The sequence below is a fragment of the Mustelus asterias genome, unplaced genomic scaffold (genome assembly GCF_964213995.1).
Source record: "Mustelus asterias unplaced genomic scaffold, sMusAst1.hap1.1 HAP1_SCAFFOLD_44, whole genome shotgun sequence".
Taxonomy (NCBI): domain Eukaryota; kingdom Metazoa; phylum Chordata; class Chondrichthyes; order Carcharhiniformes; family Triakidae; genus Mustelus; species Mustelus asterias.
This window is the reverse complement of record NW_027590121.1, coordinates 1,170,993-1,193,023: the sequence shown is the minus strand read 5'-3', so window position 1 is coordinate 1,193,023 and position 22,031 is coordinate 1,170,993. Positions and strand designations below refer to the sequence as shown.

Sequence of the window (22,031 nt, the reverse complement as noted above, 5' to 3'; positions counted from 1 at the left end):
TCCTTCAATTATAACAGAATATGTGGCTGTATGTAGCTGCCTCGGCCGTGGTCAACCCCAACACTGCCTTCCTGAACTGCTACAATGCCTGAGGTGTAAGTACACCCACAGTGCTGTTAGGGAGGGATTTCCAGCTACACATTCCAGACTTTCACTGGACTGTAGGTGGATTCCAGATTGATATATTCCATTCAACCACACCCAAGGTGAGTTGTTCAAATTCCTTGATTGTCCAGGACAATATATTCACAATATCTTTAAAACAGAAATTAAACATTCCCATTTGATTTCAGGTATTAACATATTCTGTTAGTTTGTTCTTTATTGTCAGTGTCAGGCTGGGGTTCTCCTTGGAGCAAAGGAGGTTGAGGGGAGATTTGATAGAGGTGGACAAGATTCTGACAGGTTTAGATAAGGTGGACAAAGAAAAGCTATTCCCATTAGCTGATGGGACAAGGACGAGGGGGACACAGATTTATGGTTTTGGGTCAGAGATGCAGTGGGGGGATGTGAGGAAGAATATTTTGATGCAGCGAATGGTAATGTTCTGGAACTCGCTGCCTACGAGGGTGGAGGAAGTGGAGACAATAAACAATTACAAAGGAAATTCGATTGGCATCTGGGGGAGTTTCAAATAGAAATGCTGACTGAACATGTCTTAACTTCCAATCGCCCGGTCACTCTGTGATCCGTGTGAAATTTGAAACCAGGTATTCGCAACAAGACTCAGCCCACTGGAGGCAAAGTCATGAGACCAGCCAGTCCAGCAGAAAGAAACCCTCCGACCCTCCCCAATGACCAACTGTGAGAATGAACAAAATGCAGTCCTGGGTGTAACTGAGAGCAGAAACAATAACAGCAGAATCCAACCCCTGGAATCACTCGTGAATTGGTTGGTGTCTCAGCAGGGCGGATGAAGCTCTGAAACTCTTCCCACACTGAGAGCAGGTGAATGGTCTCTCCCCAGTGTGAACTCGCAGGTGTCTCCGCAGGGCGGATGACTGAGTGCATCCCTTTCCACACTGAGAGCAGGTGAATGGTTTCTCCCCAGTGTGAACTCGCTGGTGTGTCTGCAGGTGGGATAATTGAGTGAATCCCTTTAGAGACTGAGAGCAACTGAACAGCTTCTCCCCAGTGTGAACTCGCTGATGTGTCTGCAGGGCGGATGACTGAGTGAATCCCTCCCCACACTGAGAGCAGGTGAATGGTCTCTCCCTGGTGTGAACTCGCTGGTGTCCTCGCAGGCTGGATAAGTCAGTGAATCCCTTCCCACACACAGAGCAGGTGAACGGTCTCTCCCCAGTGTGAATTCGCTGGTGTCCTCACAGGCTGGATAAGTCAGTGAATCCCTTCCCACACACAGAGCAGGTGAACGGTCTCTCCCCAGTGTGAACTCGCTGGTGTGTTCGCAAGTGGGATGTCTGAGTGAATCCCTTCCCACACTGAGAGCAGGTGAACGGTCTCTCGCCAGAATGAACTTGCTGATGTGTCTGCAGGCTGGATAACCAAGTGAAACCCTCCCCACAGTGAGAGTAGGTGAAAGGCCTCTCCCCAGTGTGAACTCGCTGGTGTGTCCGCAGATTCGATAACTGACTGAATCCCTTGCCACAGACACAGCAAGTGAATGGTCTCTCCCCAGTGTGACTGCGCCGATGAGCTTCCTGCTGAGATGGGGATATGAATCCCTTCCCACAGTCCCCACATTTCCACGGTTTCTCCATGATGCGGGTATCCTTGTGACTCTCCAGGTTAAACAATCAGTTAAATCTCACACAGAACACGGGTACAGTCTCTCCCCGCTGTGAATGCTGCGATGTATTTTCAGGCAGTGTAACTGGTTAAAGCTCTTTCCACACTCAGTGCACTGGAACACTCTCACTCGGGGGTATCTGTGCCTTGGTGCTTTTCCAGTCACACAAATGATTAAAGTTTTTGAAGCAGACAGAACAGGAAAACATTTCTCCTTCGAGAATCAAAGATCGATATATTCAGACCCCGATGAATTGAGTGAGGATGTCAGGTGTTGATGTGACATTAGGTTTGAGATTTCTGTCTGTAAATCCTCCCCTTCCAATATCCTGTAAAAGGAGTTTACAGAAGTGATCAGTGTCAGTACAGGATAGAAATTCAGAACAATTCTAGTTTCTCTGGAACATTCTTTCCTCTCATTCTCCAAAAGCTGTAAATCTCCATCCCACACACTCTCCCTCCATTCTCACTCTGCTGTATCTAATATTCACCCTCCCAATTCTCCTGAAGGTGCTGATTGAGGCTGATTGACAGATCCATGCTCACTGCTTCCTGTTCTGGACACACACAGCTGGAAATCTCCATGCAGGCTGCAGCCTAACAGAAATATGGCTACATTCCTCGACTAAAAATGTTTTAAATGGATTGTTTCAGTGAGTGAAGATACAGGGGGGTTGTGACTGATGATGATATTGAACTTGCTGCCAACGTGGGTGATCATAGAGTTTTACAGCATGGAAAGAGGCCCTTCGGCCCATCGCGTTTGTGCTGGCCATCAAGGACTGTTCTATTCCAATCCCATTTTCCACTCTGTGTGCGTAACCTTGTACGCTATGGCATTTCAAAAGCTTAACTAAATTATTCTTAAATGTTGTGAAGGTTCCCACCCCTACTACTCTTTCAGGCACTGAGTTCCAGATTCCCTCCACCCTCTGGGTCAAAAGATTTCTCCTCACTTCTCCTATAAACCTCCTGCTCCTGAAATTAAATCCATGCCCCTGGTTATTGACCCCTCAACTAAAGAGAAAAGTTCCTTCCTGTCCCCCCTATCTGTGCCCCTCAAAATGTTATACACCTCAATCAGGTCCCCCTCACCCTTCCCTGCTCCAAGAAAAAGAATGCCAGCCTATCCAGCCTCTCCTCATAGCTGAAACACTCCAGCCCAGCCAACACCCTGGGGAATTTCCTCTGCACCTTCCCAAGTGCAATTACATCCTTCCTATAGTGTGGCGACCAGAACTGCACACAGTACTCCAGCTGTGGCCTATCCAGTGTTTTATACAGCTCCATCATAACCTCCCTGCCCTTATATTCAATGATGTGGAGATGCCGGCGTTGGACTGGGGTAAACACAGTAAGAGTTTTAACAACACCAGGTTAAAGTCCAACAGGTTTATTTGGTAGCAAATGCCATTAGCTTTCAGAGTGCTGCTCCTTCGTCAGATGGAGTGGATATCTGCTCTCAAACAGGACATACAGAGGCACAAAATCAAGTTACAGAATACTGATTAGAATGTGAATCTCTACAGCCATATATTCAATGCCTTGGTTAATAAAGGCAAGTATTCCATGTGACTTCTGAACCACTTTATGTAACTGTCCTAATGTCTTCAGAGATCTATGGACATGCACACCAAGGTCCCTCTGATCCTCTGTACTTCCTAGGATCTGACCATTCATTGTGCATTCCGTTACCTTGCTCGTCCTCCAAAAATTACCTAAACTTTTCAGGGTTGAATTCCACTTGCCACTGTTCCGCCCATCTAACTAAAGTTTTAAGGTTTATTTACTAGTGTCACAAGTAGGCTTACATTAACACTGCAGTGAAGTTACTGTGAAAATCCCTGAGTCTTTGTGCCCTGTTTGTGAACAGAACTCCCACTCACCTGATGAAGGAGCAGCACTCCAAAAGCTAGTGGCTTTTGCTGCCAAATAAACTTGTTGGACTTTAACCTGGTGTTGTGAGACTTCTTACCGTGTTTACCCCAGTCCAACGTCAGCATCTCCACATCATAACTGAAGCATAACATCCTCTTTCCTATGTTCAATTTCCCTCGTAATAAAGGATAGCATTCCAGTTGTAAAAACATTGATTTATTTAAACGAAGATTTATAGGGTTGACTTGTTTACAATAACCTACCTAATCATAAATCACACCAGGTTCCAGTGACTTAACCAAATGGCAAGAAAGAACGCTTTAAATGGTGAATTCGGGAAGTTTATTAACGATTAAAAATGTAACAAGAGAGAAGGATAAAAAAAGCAAAGAATCTATTAACAGTAAAAGGAGAAAGCTTAACTTGAACAATTGAACAGACTTTTCTCCATCCTTCTCAGACCAGGACAAAAAGTGACCGCTCTGAAAACATGGATAACTTGTAAAATCAACAGCTTTCAACACCTCTCTGAAGGGCACAGTGGTTAGCACGGCTGCCTCACAGCGCCATGGACCCGGCTTGGGTCACTGTCTGTGCAGAGTCGGCATATTCTCCCCCTGTCTGTGTGGGTTTTCTCCCACAGACCGAACGACTTGCTGGTTAGGTACATTGAGCATGCTAAATTCTCCCTCAGTTTACCCGAACAGGCGCCAGAGTGTGGTGACTGGGGGCTTTTCAGAGTAACTTCATTGCAGTGTGAATGTGTGACATGAATAAATAAACTTTAAAAAGCCTTAAACTTTTAAAAACTTCTATCAAATTGGTTTCTTGAATCCCCTTTTTTATACTTTCAAAATGTAGAAAGCCCAGCTCAGCCAATTGTTGGGAATTAGCCAATTGGTCTATAACTTGTCAATAATGAAACTGGTTTGGTTTTTAGCTAGTTGCACACATTGTCTGAATTTTAAGACAATTCTTTCTCTCAAACGATATCTCTTAGCTTGGGGTAGCCTGAGTGCCGACCAATAATTGGTTAACATCAGTCATTCAATGTTGAGACATCTTGAACAGGAACTGATTCATTCCCTCCAGTCAAGGTTAAGAAAGTATTAAAGTTTATTTATTAGTGTCACCAGTCGGCTTACGTTAACACTGCAATGAAGTTACTGTGAAAATCCCTTAGTTGCCACACTCTGGCGTCTGATCGGTTACACTGATTGAGAATTTAGCACGGCTAATGCACCTAACCAGCACGTCTTTCAGACTGTGGGAGGAAACTGGAGCACCCGGAGGAAACCCACGCAGACACGGGGAGAGCGTGCAGACTCCTCAGTCACCCAAGCCGGGAATCGAGTCCAGGTCACTGGCACTGTGACGCAGCAGTGCTAACCATTGTGGCACCGTGCCACGCTAACAAGTCTTGTTATCTGTTTTTTTCTATTCTGTTGCTGCCAGAAGGTAACATTTTATAATTCCCTCAGAATTTTAAACATTCTTTATATCTTTATAATTCTAAACGTTATGAACTTTTGTGTTCAAATTTACATTTCCAGCCTAACAACTGTATTAATGATTCATTTATTCTTCAATTGTCACACAATTCAGGCTGTCCATTTAACTAATCTCCTGCTTTACAATTGTGGGAACTTCATTCCACAAATAAGGTAGTCAAATGTGTTGTTAAAAGCAGGATGTTCTTTATATAAATAAATAACAACGTTTAAAAATCATTGGCAAACAAAACGAAACAGGAGCATTGGAACCAGCCTGGACTTGCAGACTGAAACCCCGCCCAAAGCCCGCACGTGCTCAGAAGGGAGAGAGGTTGTGAAGAACACTCTGGAACACTTCTCCTCTCCTTAAATTTCAATCCCCCATCAGAACAGAAATACAACAAAGTAATGTCTTTAACAATACGGAAGTCTGTCAGGAGCTTTGTGGTTGCATTGCGACCTGTACAATACCACTGGTAAATCTTGTAATGGTGTTTCTGGAATGGGAGGTGAAGAGGTAGTTTGAGAATCTGTACATGAACATTCCTCTTCCACTCCCACAGCAGAGTCAACTGGCAAAGCTGGAACCATTTCCTGGTGATCTGTGCTTCCAACCATTATCAATGCACATTTACAACGACCCCTCAAAGGCCACATTGAGTCTGGACCACGGCCTATCAGGCCACTCCTAAGGATGAAGTGGGAATGTACCCAGTGTGTTGTGCCTGATTCAATTGACAAACAGTTTATTGAGTTACGCCAGCGGGGAGAAGCCACAGGGGCTGACCATGTGCAACTCCACCCAACACAGAATATCATCAATTCTTATCCAGTTACTCAGCCCATCCCGGCTGGACACAATCCAATCAGAATGGTGATAGATTACATACATTATAGGCTCAATAAAATTAGTATCTGGGCATTATGGGGCTTTGTGATCATCTCATGGACAGGTGCCCCATCATGATGCTTTCCAGACCCCCCTTGGTGGGGTCTTTCTTGGGCTTTCTTTGTACATAGACTCCCTTAGTTAGAAATGGGGTGGATTAAAAGTTCTCAAATGGACGTCAGCACCCTTCCTTTGTTTTAATCTAATGACCACATGGTCTGGGAACATTTCTATTTAACACTCTCTCTTTTTAAACTCTTTTCTTCAGTATCCAATTCCAGAATTTTCCCTTTCTTTGTGTTACTTGCGTCAGGAATAAATCTTTGGACCTGACAGGAAGTTTAACCCAAGATCAATCCAACACAGGATTGGTCAGAATCATTTCACATGTGTCAAATTTTAAATAACCATTACAAATTAAAACTCTCATTCTCTCATGAGTGAGTTTTATCCGGATTAAAATTCCCACATGTTTAGTAAAATATCCTGGAATCCTGTCTCTGGCCAGTAAATATGGCTCCAGGTTCATAACTTCAGAACAAAAGAAGTTTTATTGATCACACTTCCTTTGTTAAAAATCTGTTTGATTTAAATCACAGACAGAAAACCTCAAAGCTTGAAGCATTCAACACACAAATATCCATACACAAACAGAGAAACTTAGCATGTGCTTTACAACAACAATAACCAAAATTAATTACTTAAGCGTTCTTGTGATCCTGTTTTTAAACTTCCAAAAATGCCTTTAATGAAAGACTCAAGGTAAGGTTAATTCTCCAGAAAGATAAACCTTAACAAATGTAGCCCAAAACAATGATAAAACACATCGACAAACATCCACAAAAAACAAATGAAACACACAGGTGGAAAAAGTGGTGAAGAAGGCATATGGCATGCTTGCCTTTATTGGACGGGGCAGAGTATAAAAGTTGGCACATGATGTTGCAGTTATATAGAACGTTGGTTCGGCCACATTTGGAATACTGTGTCCAGTTCTGGTCGCCACACTACCAGAAGGACGTGGAGGCTTTGGAGAGAGTGCAGAGGAGGTTTACCAGGATGTTACCTGGTATTAGCTATGAGGAGAGATTGAGTAAACTAGGGTTGTTCTCCCTGGAAAGACGGAGGTTGAGGGGCGACCTAATAGAAGTTTATAAAATTATGAAGGGGAGAGATAGGGTGAACAGTTGGAAGCTTTTTCCCATGTCAGAAATGACAAACACAAGGGGTCACAAGTTCAAGGTAAGGGGGGCAAGGTTCAATACAGATATGCGGGGGACGTATTTTACACAGAGGGTGGTGGGAGCCTGGAATGCACTACCAAGCAAGGTGGTTGAGGCAGACACGCTAGGATCATTTAAAACTTATCTAGATAGCCACATGAACAGACTAGGAATAGAGGGATACAAACGGATGGTCGAGCGAGGAACACATGATCGGTGCAGGCTTGGAGGGCTGAAGGGCCTGTTCCTGTGCTGTATTGTTCTTTGTACACATTCCAGACTTTCACTCGACTGTAGGTGGATATCAGATTGAAATATTCCATTCAACCACACCCGGGGTGAGTTATTCCAATTCCTTTATTGTCCAGGACAATATATTCACAATATCTTTAAAACAGAAATTAAACATTCCCATTTGATTTCAGACAGTAACATATTCTGTTAGTTTGTTCTTTAGTGTCAATGTCAGGCTGGGGTTGTTCCCCTTGGAGCAAAGGAGGTTGAGGGGAGATTTGATAGAGGTGGACAAGATTCTGACAGGTTTAGATAAGGTGGACAAAGAAAAGCTGTTCCCATGAGCTGAAGGGACAAGGACGACAAGGGGACACAGATTTCTTGTTTTGAGTCAGAGATGCAAGGGGGAGAATGGTGGGGGGGGGAGAGATGTGAGGAAGAATATTGTGATGCAGCGAATGGTAATGACCTGAAACTCGCTGCCTACGAGGGTGGAGGAAGTGGAGACAATAAACAATTAAAAAGGAAATTGGATGGGCATTTGGGATGTTCCAGACAGAACGAAGAACAAAGAAAATTACAGCACAGAAACAAGGCCTTTGGCCCTCCAAGCCTGCAGCAACCATGCTGCCCGTCTGAACTAAAACCCCCTACCTTTAAGAACATAAGAAATAGGAGCAGGAGTAGGCCATCTAGCCCCTCGAGCCTGCCCCGCCATTCAATAAGATCATGGCTGACCTGAAGTGGATCAGTTCCACTTACCCGCCTGATCCCCATAACCCCTAATTCCCTTACCGATCAGGAATCCATCTATCCGTGATTTAAACATATTCAATGAGGTAGCCTCCACCACTTCAGTGGGCAGAGAATTCCAGAGATTCACCACCCTCTGAGAAGAAGAAGTTCCTCCTCAACTCTGTCCTAAACTGACCCCCCTTTATTCTGAGGCTGTGCCCTCTAGTTCTAGCTTCCTTTCTAAGTGGAAAGAATCTCTCCACCTCTACCCTATCCAGTCCCTTCATTATCTTATAGGTCTCTATAAGATCCCCCCTCAGCCTTCTAAATTCCAACGAGTACAAACCCAATCTGCTGAGTCTCTCCTCATAATCAACACCCCTCATCTCTGGTATCAACCTGGTGAACCTTCTCTGCACTCCCTCCAAGGCCAATATATCCTTCCGCAAATATCTTTCCGGGGACCACATCCCTCTATTCCTATGCTATTCTTATATTTGTCAAGACACATCTTAAAAGTCACAATCATATCTGCTTCCACTACCTCCCCCGGCAACGAGTTCCAGGCACCCACCACCCTCTGTGTAAAAAACCTGCCTTGTACATCTGCTTTAAACCTTGCCCCTCGCACCCTAAAACAATGCCCCCTAGTCATTGACTCTTCCACCCTGCGAAAAAGCTTCTGATTATCCACTCTGTCCATGCCCCTCATAATCTTGTAGACTTCTGTCAGGTCGCCCCCCTCAACTTCCGTCGTTCCAGTGAGAACAAACCAAGTTTCTCCAACTTCTCCTCATAGCTAATGCCCTCCACACCAGACAACATCCTGATAAATATTTTCTGTACCCTCTCCAAAGCCTCCACATTCTTCTGGTAGTGTGGTGACCAGAATTGAACACTAGATTCCAAGTGCGGTCTAACTAAGGTTCTATAAAGCTGCAACATGACTAACCAATTTTTAAACTCAATGCCCCGGCCGATGAAGGCAAGCATGCCGTATGCCTTCTTGACTATCTTCTCCACCTACATTGCCACTTTCAGTGACCTGTGTACCTGTACACCCAGATCCCTCTGCCTATGAATACTCTTAAGGGTTCTGCCATTTACTGTATATTTCCTATCTGTATTAGACCTTCCAAAATGCATTACCTCACATTTGTCCGGATTAAACTTCATCTGCCATCTCTCCGCCCAAGTCTCCAACTGATCTATATCCTGCTGGATCCTCTGCCAGTCCCCATCGCTATCCGCAATTCCACCAACCTTTGTGTCATCCACAAACTTACCAATCAAACCAGTTACATTTTCCTCCAAATCATTTATATATATTACAAACAGTAAAAGTCCCAGCACTGATCCCTGAGCAATGTCACTTGTCACAGCCCTCCATTCAGAAATGTACCTTTGCACTGCCAACCTCTGTTTTCTTCCGACTAAATATCTCTAAACTTCCTAACACCCTGTCACTCTGTGATCCTTGTGACATTTGAAATCAGGTATTCGCAAAAAGACACAAAGAGCATCAGCCCACTGGAGGCTGAGACCAGCCAGTCCAGCACAAAGAAACCCTCTGACCCTTCCCATTGACCAACTGTGAGAATGAACAAAATGCAGTCCTGGATGCAACTGAGAGCAGAAACAATAACAGCAGAATCCAACCACTGTCATCACTCGTGAACTTGTTGATGTCTCAGCAGCCGGGATGAAACGCTGAAACCCTTCCCACATACAGAGCAGGTGAATGGCCTCTCCCCAGTGTGAACTTGCTGGTGTCTCCGCAGGTCGGATGACCGAGTGAATCCCTTTCCACACTGAGAGCAGGTGAATGGTTTCTCTACAGTGTGAATTCGCTGATGTGTCTGCAAGTTGGATAACTGAGTGAATCCCTTCTCACACTGAGAGCAGGTGAACGGCCTCTCCCCAGTGTGAACTCGCTGGTGTGTCAGCAGGCTGGATAACTGAGGGAATCCCTTCCCACACTGAGAGCAGGTGAATGGCCACTCCCCAGTGTGAACTCGCTGGTGTGTCAGCAGGCTGGATAACTGAGTGAATCCCTTCCCACACTGGGAGCAGGTGAATGGCCTCTCCCCAGTGTGAACTCGCTGGTGTGCCCGCAGGTTGGATACCCGAGTGAATCCCTTCCCACACTGAGAGCAGGTGAATGGTCTCTCCCCAGTGTGAACTTGCTGGTGTGTCTGTAGGTGGGATAACCGAGGGAATCCCTTCCCACACTGAGAGCAGGTGAATGGTCTTTCCCCAGTGTGAACTTGCTGGTGTGTCTGCAGAAGGGATAACCGAGTGAATCCCTTCCCACACTGAGAGCAGGTGAATGACCTCTCCCCAGTGTGAACTCGCTGGTGTCTCTGCAGGTTGGATAACTGAGTGAACCCCTTCCCACAGTGAGAGCAGGTAAATGGTTTCTCCCCAGTGTGAACTCGCTGGTGTCTCTGCAGGTCGGATAACTGAATGAATCCCTTCCCACATTGAGAGCAGGTGAATGGTCTCTCCCCAGTGTGAACTCGCTGGTGTGACTGCAGGTCGGATAACTGAATGAATCCCTTCCCACATTGAGAGCAGGTGAATGGTCTCTCCCCGGTGTGGATGCGCCGATGAGCTTCCAGCTCTGATGGGGCTCTGTATCCCTTCCCACAGTCCGCACATTTCCATGGTTTCTCCATGATGCAGGTGTCCTTGCCTCTCTCTTGGGTGGACAATTAGTTGGAACTTCGTCCACACACAGAACAAGATTACAGTCTCTACCCGCTATGAATGGTGTGATATTTATTCAGGCTGTGTAAGTGGTTAAAGCTCTTTAGTCAGTGCATTGGAACACTCTCACTCAAGTGTGGCAGTGTGTTGATGCTTTTTCACTCACACTGACATTTCAAATCTTTTCAAATCGACAGACTGGACAATCATTTCTCCTTCTGGATTCAAAGTCCGATGATATTCAGCTCCCAAGGAATATGACTCTGTCACGTCTAGACGTGACGTTTGAGATTTCGGCCTGTGATTCCTCTTTCAATATCCTGTAAAATGAGTTTCCAAAAGTCATCAGTGTCAGTACAGGATAGAAATTCAGAACAGACAATTTCTATGGAACATTCTTTCCTCTCTCATTCCCCAGAAACTGTAAATCTCCATTCCACACACTCTCTCCCCATTCTCAGCAGGTCTGGCAGCATCTGGTTGGAGAGAAAAGAACTGATGTTTCAGAGCTTTGACAAAGGGTCATCGAGACAAGAAACATCAGCTCTTTTCTCTCCTTACAGATGCTGCCAGACCTGCTGAGATTTTCCAGCATTTTCTCTCTTGGTTTCAGATTCCAGCATCCGCAGTAATTTGCTTTTATAAGGCTGCAGATACCTCCTCCCAAGTAACGTGCGTGTGCCCAAGACATCCCCACTTGTTTCCCTTATTTCATTAGCACCCATGGTGCTCTCCGCAGTAAACACAGAGGAGAAGTATTCATTAAAAATCTCACCCATCTCCTGTGGCTCCACACACAGATGGCCATACTGATTTTTAAGGGGATCTATTCTCTCTCTAGCCACCCTTTTACTCTTAATATAGCGAGAGAACCTCTTGGATTTTTCTTTAATCTTACCTGCCAGATCCATATCATACCCTCTTTTTGTCCTCCTGATTTCCCTCTTCAGTATTTTCTTACACTTTTTATAATCAGAGTGATTCACTTGTCCCCGATTGCCTAAACCCAATGTCTGCTTCCTTCTTTTACCTGACCAGAGTCTCAATGTCCCTTGTCTGCCAGAGATCCCTAAATTTACCATTCTTTCCCTTCATCTTAACAGGAATATACTGCCCCTGGACTCTTGATATCACACTTTTAAAACCTCCCATTTGCCAGTCATTCCTTTCCCTTCAAACAAATTCACCTAATCGACATCTGCTAGATCCTGCCTAATGCCCACAAAAGTGGCCCTGCTCCAGTTTAGGGCCTTGACCTGTGAACCTGTCCGATCTTTTTCAAGAACTATTTTGAAACTATTGGTGCTCCCAATAGTGCTCCCTGACTGACACTTCAGTCACTTGCTCCACCTCATTTCTTCACTGTCTAATAGAAAGTGAGTCCAGGAATTGATAATGAAAAATAAGGAGCTGGGAGATGAATTGAACAAGTATTTTGCCTCGGTGTTCACAATAGAGGATACAGTTAAAACTCAGAAACAGCTGGAAATCAGAATAGTAATTTATTAATAATAATGAATAACAAAATACAGTGTAGGAGGAGGCCATTCAACCCATCGAGCCTGCACCGACAACAATCCCATCCAGGCCCTATCCACATATTTCCCTGTTAATCCCCCTGATACCAAGTGACAATTTATCGTGGCCAATCCGTCTCACCGGCACATCTTTGGACTGTGGAAGGAAACCGGAACACCCGGAGGAAACCCACACAGACACGGGGAGAATGTAGAAACTCTGCACAGACAGCGACCCGAGGCTGGAATTGAACCCGGGTCCCTGGCGCTGTTAGGCAGCTGCACTAACCACTGTGCCACCGGGCCACATGTCAGTGCCATCGCCCGACTCCAGCCCAATCTCAGCTCATCTGGAACCCTCACCCATTCCATTGTGACATCACACTCTCACCCATTCCATTGTGACGTCACACACTCACCCATTCCATTGTGACGTCATACCCTCACCCATTCCATTGTGACCTCACACTCACACCCATTCCATTGTGATGTCACACCCTCACCCATTCCATTGTGACGTCACACCCTCACCCATTCCATTGTGACGTCACGCCCTCACCCATTCCATTGTGACGTCACACTCTCACCCATTCCATTGTGACGTCAGGGCTTCACTCTCCGATCACAATCCCTGCCGGCCTCCCACATGCAGCCTCAATGGCGGCAGTCAGCCCGGGTCTAACACTACAAGCTGCCGCTCCATTTGGTACAAAGGGGGGGACCGGGAAGTTCATTTCCGGGGTTTGGGTTTGAACAACATGTTTACAAAGTCTCTCCACCCACCCGCCACATTTATCATTCCCCGCGCGCCGCCCTCTACCTCGTATTGATCTCGCTTCCAAGTTAAAACCGTCCGTCTGTCGCCATTACCCGCACTGCGCATGCTTTAGGTCCCGCCCCTCATCCACTCCGATTGGCTGGGGGACCTGCCCCTCCCGCTCGGTCCTCCAGCCCCGCCCCCTCTTCCTATTGGTCCGGAGCTGCCGTCAATCAGTGCCTGGGCATTGTGATGTGGAGCATGCGCAGTGTCATTGCTGTCCTTGGCGCTTGTTTGTCCCGGAGAAGCGGAGTCAGCGTTAGGCGGTGGCTGGGAGGATTTGGAAACACTTTGTGGATCCGCAAACCCTTCAGAATCATTGTCAGCTCCCTGGTTTGCAGCTGCGGGGCTTCTCCCTCCCTCCCTCCCACCCAGGAACAGGCCCAGGTGGGTGGGGAGGATTCACAAACACCCGCTGGAGGCCCCAACACCCCCAGTAAAAAGCTGCAGCTCCCGGGTTTGCAGCTTTTTCCCGGGAGGGAGTTGGGGAAGTTTTGTGGAGATAATTCCCGGCTGGTTCAGTTAGTGGTTCCTGGAGCTCAGAAACCCTGAGTTGGAATCCTGAACCCCACACTGGGTGGTTGTTTTATTAAATACTTTTTATTTATTAATCATCTGTTGAAGAAAATATTAATTTGTTTTGAAAAATCATTTTATAGCATTTGTGAAAATACCCATTAAAATAGCAATTCTCCCAATGTATTTCATAGAATCCCTACAGTGCTGAAGGAGGTTATTCGGCCTATCGAGTCTGCACTGGCAACAATACCACCCAGGCCCTATTCCAGTAACCCCACATTTGTAACCTGCTAATCCCTCTAACCGACTCATCCCAGGACACTAAGGGGCAATTTAGCATGGCCAATGCACCTAACTGGCACATCTTTGGACAATGGGAAGAAACCGGAGCATCTGGAGAAAACCCATGCAGACATGGGGAGAATGAGCAGACTCCACACGGACAATGACCCAAGTTGGGAATCGAACCCAGGTCCCTGGAGCTGTGAGGCAGCAGTGCTAACCACTGTGGCGCCTACATTGCTGATGAGAATTTTAATTTACTGACTTGGGAATTAATTTTCGGGAATAGTCATTCTGAAAATGACCATTAAAATGTGTTTTAATTTACCCCATAATGCCAGATTTCAGTTTGCATTTCAAAATTGAATTGAGAATGTCAGGGAGCAAATGGTGAAATGAGGTTTGAGACACCAGCTGCAATTATTTTCTGTGACTGATGATACCTTTGTTCCTGTGCAGGAGGTAATTCCCCTGCTGTTGTGGCACAAATAAAATGGAGCCTTTCCTCTGAACAGGCCCATGTTAATGGTCACTGTGGTGTTTCATTGGTGAGCAGAGCACATGTGCCTATTGTGGTAACAACAGAGTCAGTGGGGCTGCACGTCCCCTGACTTGGAAGGAAAATAATTGACTCCTTGATTGTACTCTCAATCTGTACATGGTCTGGAGGACTGAATCCAGCTGGAGGGAGCTGGGCTCAGAGTGGAGATGGGGCAATGAGTTTGATTTCAGCTCAGGGACAAGAGAGAGTGTGGGATGGGGATTACAGCTCAAGATAAATGAGATAGAGAAATGTTTCGTGGAAACTGAAATTGTCTGTTAAGTAATTTTTTAAAACTCTTTTTGCAGGGAACTAGAAGAGGAGGATTCACAGACAGGAAACTCAAACTAAACTTCAGATCAAAGTCTGACAGAGCCATTCGATTCATCATGACCTGAATATGATTGCTTTTGACAGTGGAGGGAGAAATCATTCCCTGTTTTGTCAATGGGAGAAAATGTCAAAATTCAATGTGACAGAAAAAGAACTGAGACACACACACACACACACTCCAGTGAACTGACTGTGAATCGAGCTTTAACCAGTTACACAGCCTGAAAAACATCACACCATTCACAGTGGGGAGAAACCATACACGTGGTGTGTATGTGGATGAGGCTTCAACTAATCATCCAACCTGGAGAGACAGAAGGACAACAGCACCATGGACGAACCGTGGAAATGTGAGGATTGTGGTAAAGGATTCAATCATCCATCCCGGTTGGAAACCCATCGACACGGTCACATTGGGGCTGAGAAAATGGAGAAACCATGGAAATGTGATGATTGTGGTAAAGGATTCAATTATCCGTACTTGCTGGAAAACCATAGACACAGTCACACTGGAGAGAGGCCATTCATCTGTTCTGTGTGTGGGAAGGATTCACTACCTCATCCCACCTGCTGTTACACCAGCGAACTCACACTGAGGAGAGGCCGTTCAGCTGCTCCACCTGTGGAAAGGGTTTCTCATGTTCATCCAACCTCAGTGCACATCAGCGAGTTCACACTGGGGAGACATTGTTCACCTGCTCCTTGTGTGGGAAGGATTTTGCTGGGCCATCCGGTCTTTGGTCACACCAGCGAATTCACACAGGAGAGAAGCCATTCACCTGTTCTGTGTGTGGTAAGAGATTCACTCTGTCATCTAACCTGCTGTCACACCAGCGAGTTCACACAGAGGAGAGACCGTTCAGCTCCACTTCCTGTGGAAAGAGGTTCAGGTCTTCATCCAACCTCAGTGCACACAAGCAAGTTCACACTGGGGAAAGGCCGTTCACCTGTTCCACGTGTGGGAGGGAATTCACCAATTCATCCGGCCTCCTGTCACATCAGCGAATTCACACTGAGGAGAAGCCATTTATTTGCACATACTGTGGAAAGAGTTTCAGGCAGTTATCAATCCTCACTGCACATCAACACACTCACACTGGGGAGAGACCATTCACTTGCTCCATGTGTGGGAAGGGATTCACTCAGTCTGGCAGCCTGCATTTACACAGGCTCACCCATACTGGGGAGAGGCCATTCACCTGCTCTGTGTGTGGGAAGGGATACACTCGGTCATCCCACTTGCTGACACATCTGCAAGTTCACAATTGCCTGCAGGAGTTGGATTTTGCAGTTACTGCAGCTGTTAATCACATCCAGGATTGATAGTCTGACAATATTTGGTTTGTTTCTGCTGACATTAACAATCGCTACAACTGGCTGAAGTTTAATATTCTGAAATGTCACTGATTTTCAGGGCTGCTGTGTCCCTTTTTAAAAGCACCATCTGTGATTTTTTTTAAATTCAGGTACTCTCAACAGCAACTTGTTTATAATAGGTTTATGAACTTTTCCTGCAATCTTAAATTGATGTTTGGTGCAAACTGTACAATTCAGTGTCTGAAAGGTTCCACTGATTAAGATTTCCAATTAGAAAATGCTGACAATTCTTACTGACTTGCACATTATTCACAGTGACACTTCCACGATCACATTTAATTATCAAGGAACATAAAACAATGCACAGATACTTGTTAGAACTGAACTTGAATATTGCTGAAAAGAGAGACCTGTTGCTGAATCTCTTCATCATGCACTCATCAGGACAAACAGAAGAATGCCAAATTTCAAATGATCACAATTGGTGGACTCTCATTGACTTGAAGGATTACCATGGAGAAATCAATAGAAGATTGTAGGTTTCTCAAGCTTCTGGGAAATTCAAAAAAGGTGCGAGGCTTGAAAATTCTCCTTTTGTTTTCAGGGAAAGGATCGCTGCGTATAAATGTATGTTGCTTCTCGCAACTATAACTATGAACTCGACTGATTATCTTCAATTGATTATGAGTGTAGCTATTGGCACACTCAGGATTGTTCAGCAAGTACTGCCCAGTCTGTAATCACAGGAAACATTGTATTTTTGGTTTTGTGAGTGTTTCCTGCTGAAAATAATCACTACCTATTCTGACAAATCAAAGAACATGCTGTTTTATTCTATCAGCCACTCACTGGGATGTACAGCCCAGTACCTGGCACTGCACTGGCAAAGATATTCATAGTAAGTCTAACAACACCAGGTTAAAGTCCAACAGGTTTATTTGGTAGCAAAAGCCACTAGCTTTCGGAACGCTGTTCCTTCGTCAGGCTCCCACCGACCTGACGAAAGCTAGTGGCTTTTGCTTCCAAATAAACCTGTTGGACTTTAACCTGGTGTTGTGAGACTTCTTACTGTGTTTACCCCAGTCCAACGCCGGCATCTCCACATCAAAGATATTCATACCCAGCCTTGCTCATTTGTGTGGGAGGCTGAATGCCTTTTTGGTGCTGGCAGCTAATTAGTGGAAAGTATCGCTCGTGTAACCACGACATAGTTGCAGAATGAAACAGATTAGTGTTCCCTCTGTATTGTGCAGCCTTGTGATTGTGCTAAAGGCCATCACTTTCAGATCTGAAAAGTGCCTGAGTCAAGGTCAAATTACCCCAGAAAGGGACATTTTCTCTCAAATCTGAAGCAACAGGTTAAACAAATCATTTCACACTGAAACACATCTTCAACGTTGCGGTAGTTTGTCCAGTTACACACTTGGTGGTCACGTGACTCTGGTTGGAGCATTCCTGAGCCTCATTGGAGGGATTCCTCACATGATCCGAATATCTCTGGCCTCCAGTGATGCAGCCGCTGAATCTATTCCTGGAAAAAACACATTTGGAATATTGTGATAATGCTGTCTGAATCCATCAGGACAATTTTGTATTCAAGTGTGGGGGGATAATGTTCACTGTTTTATATTCAGGTCTGGGGGATAATGTTCACTGTTTTATATTCGGGTCTGGGGGGGATAATGTTCACTGTTTTATATTCGGGTCTGGGGGGATAATGTTCACTGTTTTATATTCGGGTCTGGGGGATAATGTTCACTGTTTTATATTCGGGTCTGGGGGGGAGAATGTTCACTGTTTTATATTCAGGTCTGGGGGATAATGTTCACTGTTTTATATTCGGGTCTGGGGGATAATGTTCACTGTTTTATATTCGGGTCTGGGGGGGGGACAATGTTCACTGTTTTATATTCGGGTCTGGGGGATAATGTTCACTGTTTTATATTCGGGTCTGGGGGGGGATAATGTTCACTGTTTTATATTCGGGTCTGCGGGGGGGATAATGTTCACTGTTTTATATTCGGGTCTGGGGGGGATAATGTTCACTGTTTTATATTCGGGTCTGGGGGGGATAATGTTCACTGTTTTATATTCGGGTCTGGGGGGGATAATGTTCACTGTTTTATATTCGGGTCTGGGGGGGACAATGTTCACTGTTTTATATTCGGGTCTGGGGGATAATGTTCACTGTTTTATATTCGGGTCTGGGGGGGATAATGTTCACTGTTTTATATTCGGGTCTGCGGGGGGGATAATGTTCACTGTTTTATATTCGGGTCTGGGGGGGATAATGTTCACTGTTTTATATTCGGGTCTGGGGGGGATAATGTTCACTGTTTTATATTCGGGTCTGGGGGGGATAATGTTCACTGTTTTATATTCGGGTCTGCGGGGGGATAATGTTCACTGTTTTATATTCGGGTCTGGGGGATAATGTTCACTGTTTTATATTCGGGTCTGGGGGGTAATGTTCACTGTTTTATATTCGGGTCTGGGGGATAATGTTCACTGTTTTATATTCAGGTCTCGGGGGGATAATGTTCACTGTTTTATATTCAGGTCTGCGGGGGATAATGTTCACTGTTTTATATTCGGGTCTGGGGGATAATGTTCACTGTTATATATTCGGATCTGGGGGGATAATGTTCACTGTTTTATATTCGGGTCTGGGGGGGAGCGCTGGAAAGAGTGCAGAGGAGATTTACCAGGATGCTGCCTGGTTTGGAGGGTAGGTCTTATGAGGAAAGGTTGAGGGAGCTCGGGCTGTTCTCTCTGGAGCGGAGGAGGCTGAGGGGAGACTTAATAGAGGTTTATAAAGTGATGAAGGGGATAGATAGAGTGAACGTTCAAAGACTATTTCCTCAGGTGGATGGAGCTATTACAAGGGGGCATAACTATAGGGTTCGTGGTGGGAGATACAGGAAGGATATCAGAGGTCGGTTCTTTACACAGAGCGTGGTTGGGGTGTGGAATGGACTGCCTGCAGTGATAGTGGAGTCAGACACTTTAGGAACATTTAAGCAGTTATTGGATAGGCACATGGAGCACACCAGGATGATAGGGAGTGGGATAGCTTGATCTTGGTTTCAGATAAAGCTCGGCACAACATCGTGGGCCGAAGGGCCTGTTCTGTGCTGTACTGTTCTATGTTATATTCGGGTCTGGGGGGGATAATTTTCACTGTTTTATATTCGGGTCTGGGGGATAATGTTCACTGTTTTTATATTCGGGTCTGGGAGGGATAATGTTCACTGTTTTATATTCGGGTCTGGGGGATAATGTTCACTGTTTTATATTCGGATCAGGGGGAATAATGTTCACTGCTTTATATTCGGGTCTGGGGCGGAGAATGTTCATTCCTTTATATTCGGGTCTGGGGGATAATGTTCATTACTTTATATTCGGGTCTGGGGGATAATGTTCACTGTCTGGGGTTTGTGAGCTCGGGTTGATTCCGCCTATGGTTGTCAGAGCTCTCATTAAAAGCCCTAATTTTCAGTCAGTGACTGAGTTGTCTCTGATGGGATGGGCAATCAGAGTGGGGGGTAATATGCTTCATGGACAGCGATGGGTGTCAGTGAGTATAAAATAAACCCGGACTACACCAGGTAATTGTGAGAACATTAAAACCATCACAAAAAATCATAGCACCATGTTGGAAAACAGAATACTTTGGCTCAATCTTTGATCAATTTTGTTTGATTCAATATTTTGAGTGGCTTGTTGGATTGCTGGTTATTTTCTAAAGACAGCTCAGCACCATCATTCTGACCATAATCTCGGCCCTGGTGACTGCTGCATGTTCCCAGCACCTTCTGTTTTAATTTTAAGTGGAACCTTAATATCTGCTTAGTTTGCAGATGGCACAAAGGTTGGTGGATTTGCGGATAGCAATGAGGAACATCAGAGGATACAGCACGATATAGATCAGTTTGAGACTTGGGGGGAGAGATGGCAGATGGAGTTTAATCCGGACAAGTGTGAGGTAATGCATTTTGGAAGGTCTAATACAGATAGGAAACATACAGTAAATGGCAGAACCCTTCGGAATATTGATAGGCAAAGGGATCTGGGTGTACAGGTACACAGGTCACTGAAATGGCAATGCAGGTGGAGAAGGTAGTCAAGAAGGCAGATGGCATGCTTGCCTTCATTGGCCGGGGTATTGAGTTTAAAAATTGGCAAGTCATGTTGCAGCTTTATAGAACCTTAGTTAGGCCGTACTTGGAATATCGTGTTCAATTCTGGTCGCCACACGACGAGAAGGATGTGGAGGCTTTGGAGAGGGTACAGAAAAGATTTACCAGGATGTTGCCTGGTATGGAGGGCATTAGCTATGAGGAGAGGTTGGAGAAACTTGGTTTGTTCTCACTGGAGCGACGGAGGTTGGGGAGACCTGATAGAAGTCTACAAGATTATGAGAGGCATGGACAGAGTGGATAGTCAGAAGCTTTTTCCCAGGGTGGAAGAGTCAATTACTGGGGGGACTGGGTTTAAGGTGCGAGGGGTAAGGTTTCAAAGAGATGTATGAGGCAGATGTTTTACACAGAGAGTGGTGGGTGCCTGGAACTCATTGTCAGGGGAGGTAGTGGAAGCAGATACGGTCGTGACTTTTAAGGGGCGTCTTGACAAGTACGTGAATACGATGGGAATAGAGGGATATGGTTCCCGGAAACGTAGGGGGTTTTAGTTAAATCGGGCAGCATGGTCGGTGCAGGCTTGGAGGGCCGAAGGGCCTGTTCCTGTACTGTAATTGTCTTTGTTCTTAGTACACAGGCCAATTTATATTTCTAGGGGTGAGTGTGTCTGAGAGGTATGCAACTGGAAAACATTTTCCATTCACCTCCTGCACTGCTGTAATATATAGATATTGTTCTCACTCTGCCAGCAGGGCTGTGGGATTATTTGGATAGATCTTAAAGACAGCCCGACTGGGCAGGATGAGCCAAATGGTTTCCATCTGTGATGTATCATTCTATAAAACAGAATATTCAGCATCAGGAGAAAGAAAGTGAAAGAAACCTGTCTCTGTGGGATTTACCCAACCAGTGTAAGTACCTTCAGGGGAGCAGAGAGGGAAACCAGTGGGAAAACCTTTAAAAACTCGGGGTATTCCCACAGGAGAGCACTGGTATAAATCAATTTTAGAAGTAGAGAATGTCAGCGCACAAATTCCGAGGAATGCATTTTTAAAAATTAATTGATTTTAATTGCACAAGATAATTTTCTATTATCGTCTTTGACAATGACGCCGTTAATTCCCAGGTGCCCCTGCGGGTGTGAAAGTGTCCTATTCATTCCACAGGAGCCTACTGCGCAGGCGCAGTTATATCTGGAGCGTGCGCGGAGTTTCGCTCGGAGTCTTGCGAGTGCGGGATATGGCACATTTTTTAGCAGGTGAGTCGGTCGGGCTGCAGGAGAAATGGAGCCGGAAGTTGAGGTGGGGAGGGAGCTATGGCTTCCAAACACCCGCTGTCGGCTGCAAGGCCCGAATAAGACCCTGCAGGTCCCGGGTTTAGAGCTCCCAGGCTTTTATCCCGGGAACAGGCCCCGGTTATCAGCCGCCATCTTGTTTCAGCGGAGACGGAGCGCATGCGCTGCTGGCTGTTTCGGGTCACAATGGGCGTGGTTTCAGGGGCTGGTTCAGAACCTCTCTCTTCAGAGGGACAATAGGGAGCAGGGCGCATGCGCAGCTATCCAAGACCATCGGAATAAGAATTCGGAACAGGAGCCCGTCATTCGGCCCATCGAGCCTGCTGCATCATTCTTAGAACTTAGAACAGTCCAGCACAGGA

At 45.6% G+C, this 22,031-nt stretch overlaps 3 protein-coding genes and 1 pseudogene across 3 annotated transcripts in view; 2 read left to right on the top strand and 2 right to left on the bottom strand.

Annotated features, from left to right (window-relative positions):
* Positions 1–22,031, top strand: part of LOC144483022 (uncharacterized) — a 1,062,789-nt gene that overhangs the window by 580,850 nt on the left and 459,908 nt on the right. The gene's annotated exons all lie outside the window — the stretch shown is intronic.
* The window catches only part of LOC144483037 (uncharacterized), a 116,663-nt gene that overhangs the window by 55,464 nt on the left and 39,168 nt on the right, over positions 1–22,031 (bottom strand). The window lies entirely within an intron of this gene.
* LOC144482986 (uncharacterized) lies at positions 879–21,623 on the bottom strand (annotated as a pseudogene).
* LOC144482985 (uncharacterized) overlaps positions 21,659–22,031 on the top strand; it is a 47,134-nt gene continuing 46,761 nt past the window's right edge. The window contains exon 1 of the mRNA XM_078201812.1: positions 21,659–21,742. Within this exon, the coding sequence (XP_078057938.1) occupies positions 21,659–21,742 (84 nt within the window). The remainder of the gene's footprint in view (positions 21,743–22,031) is intronic.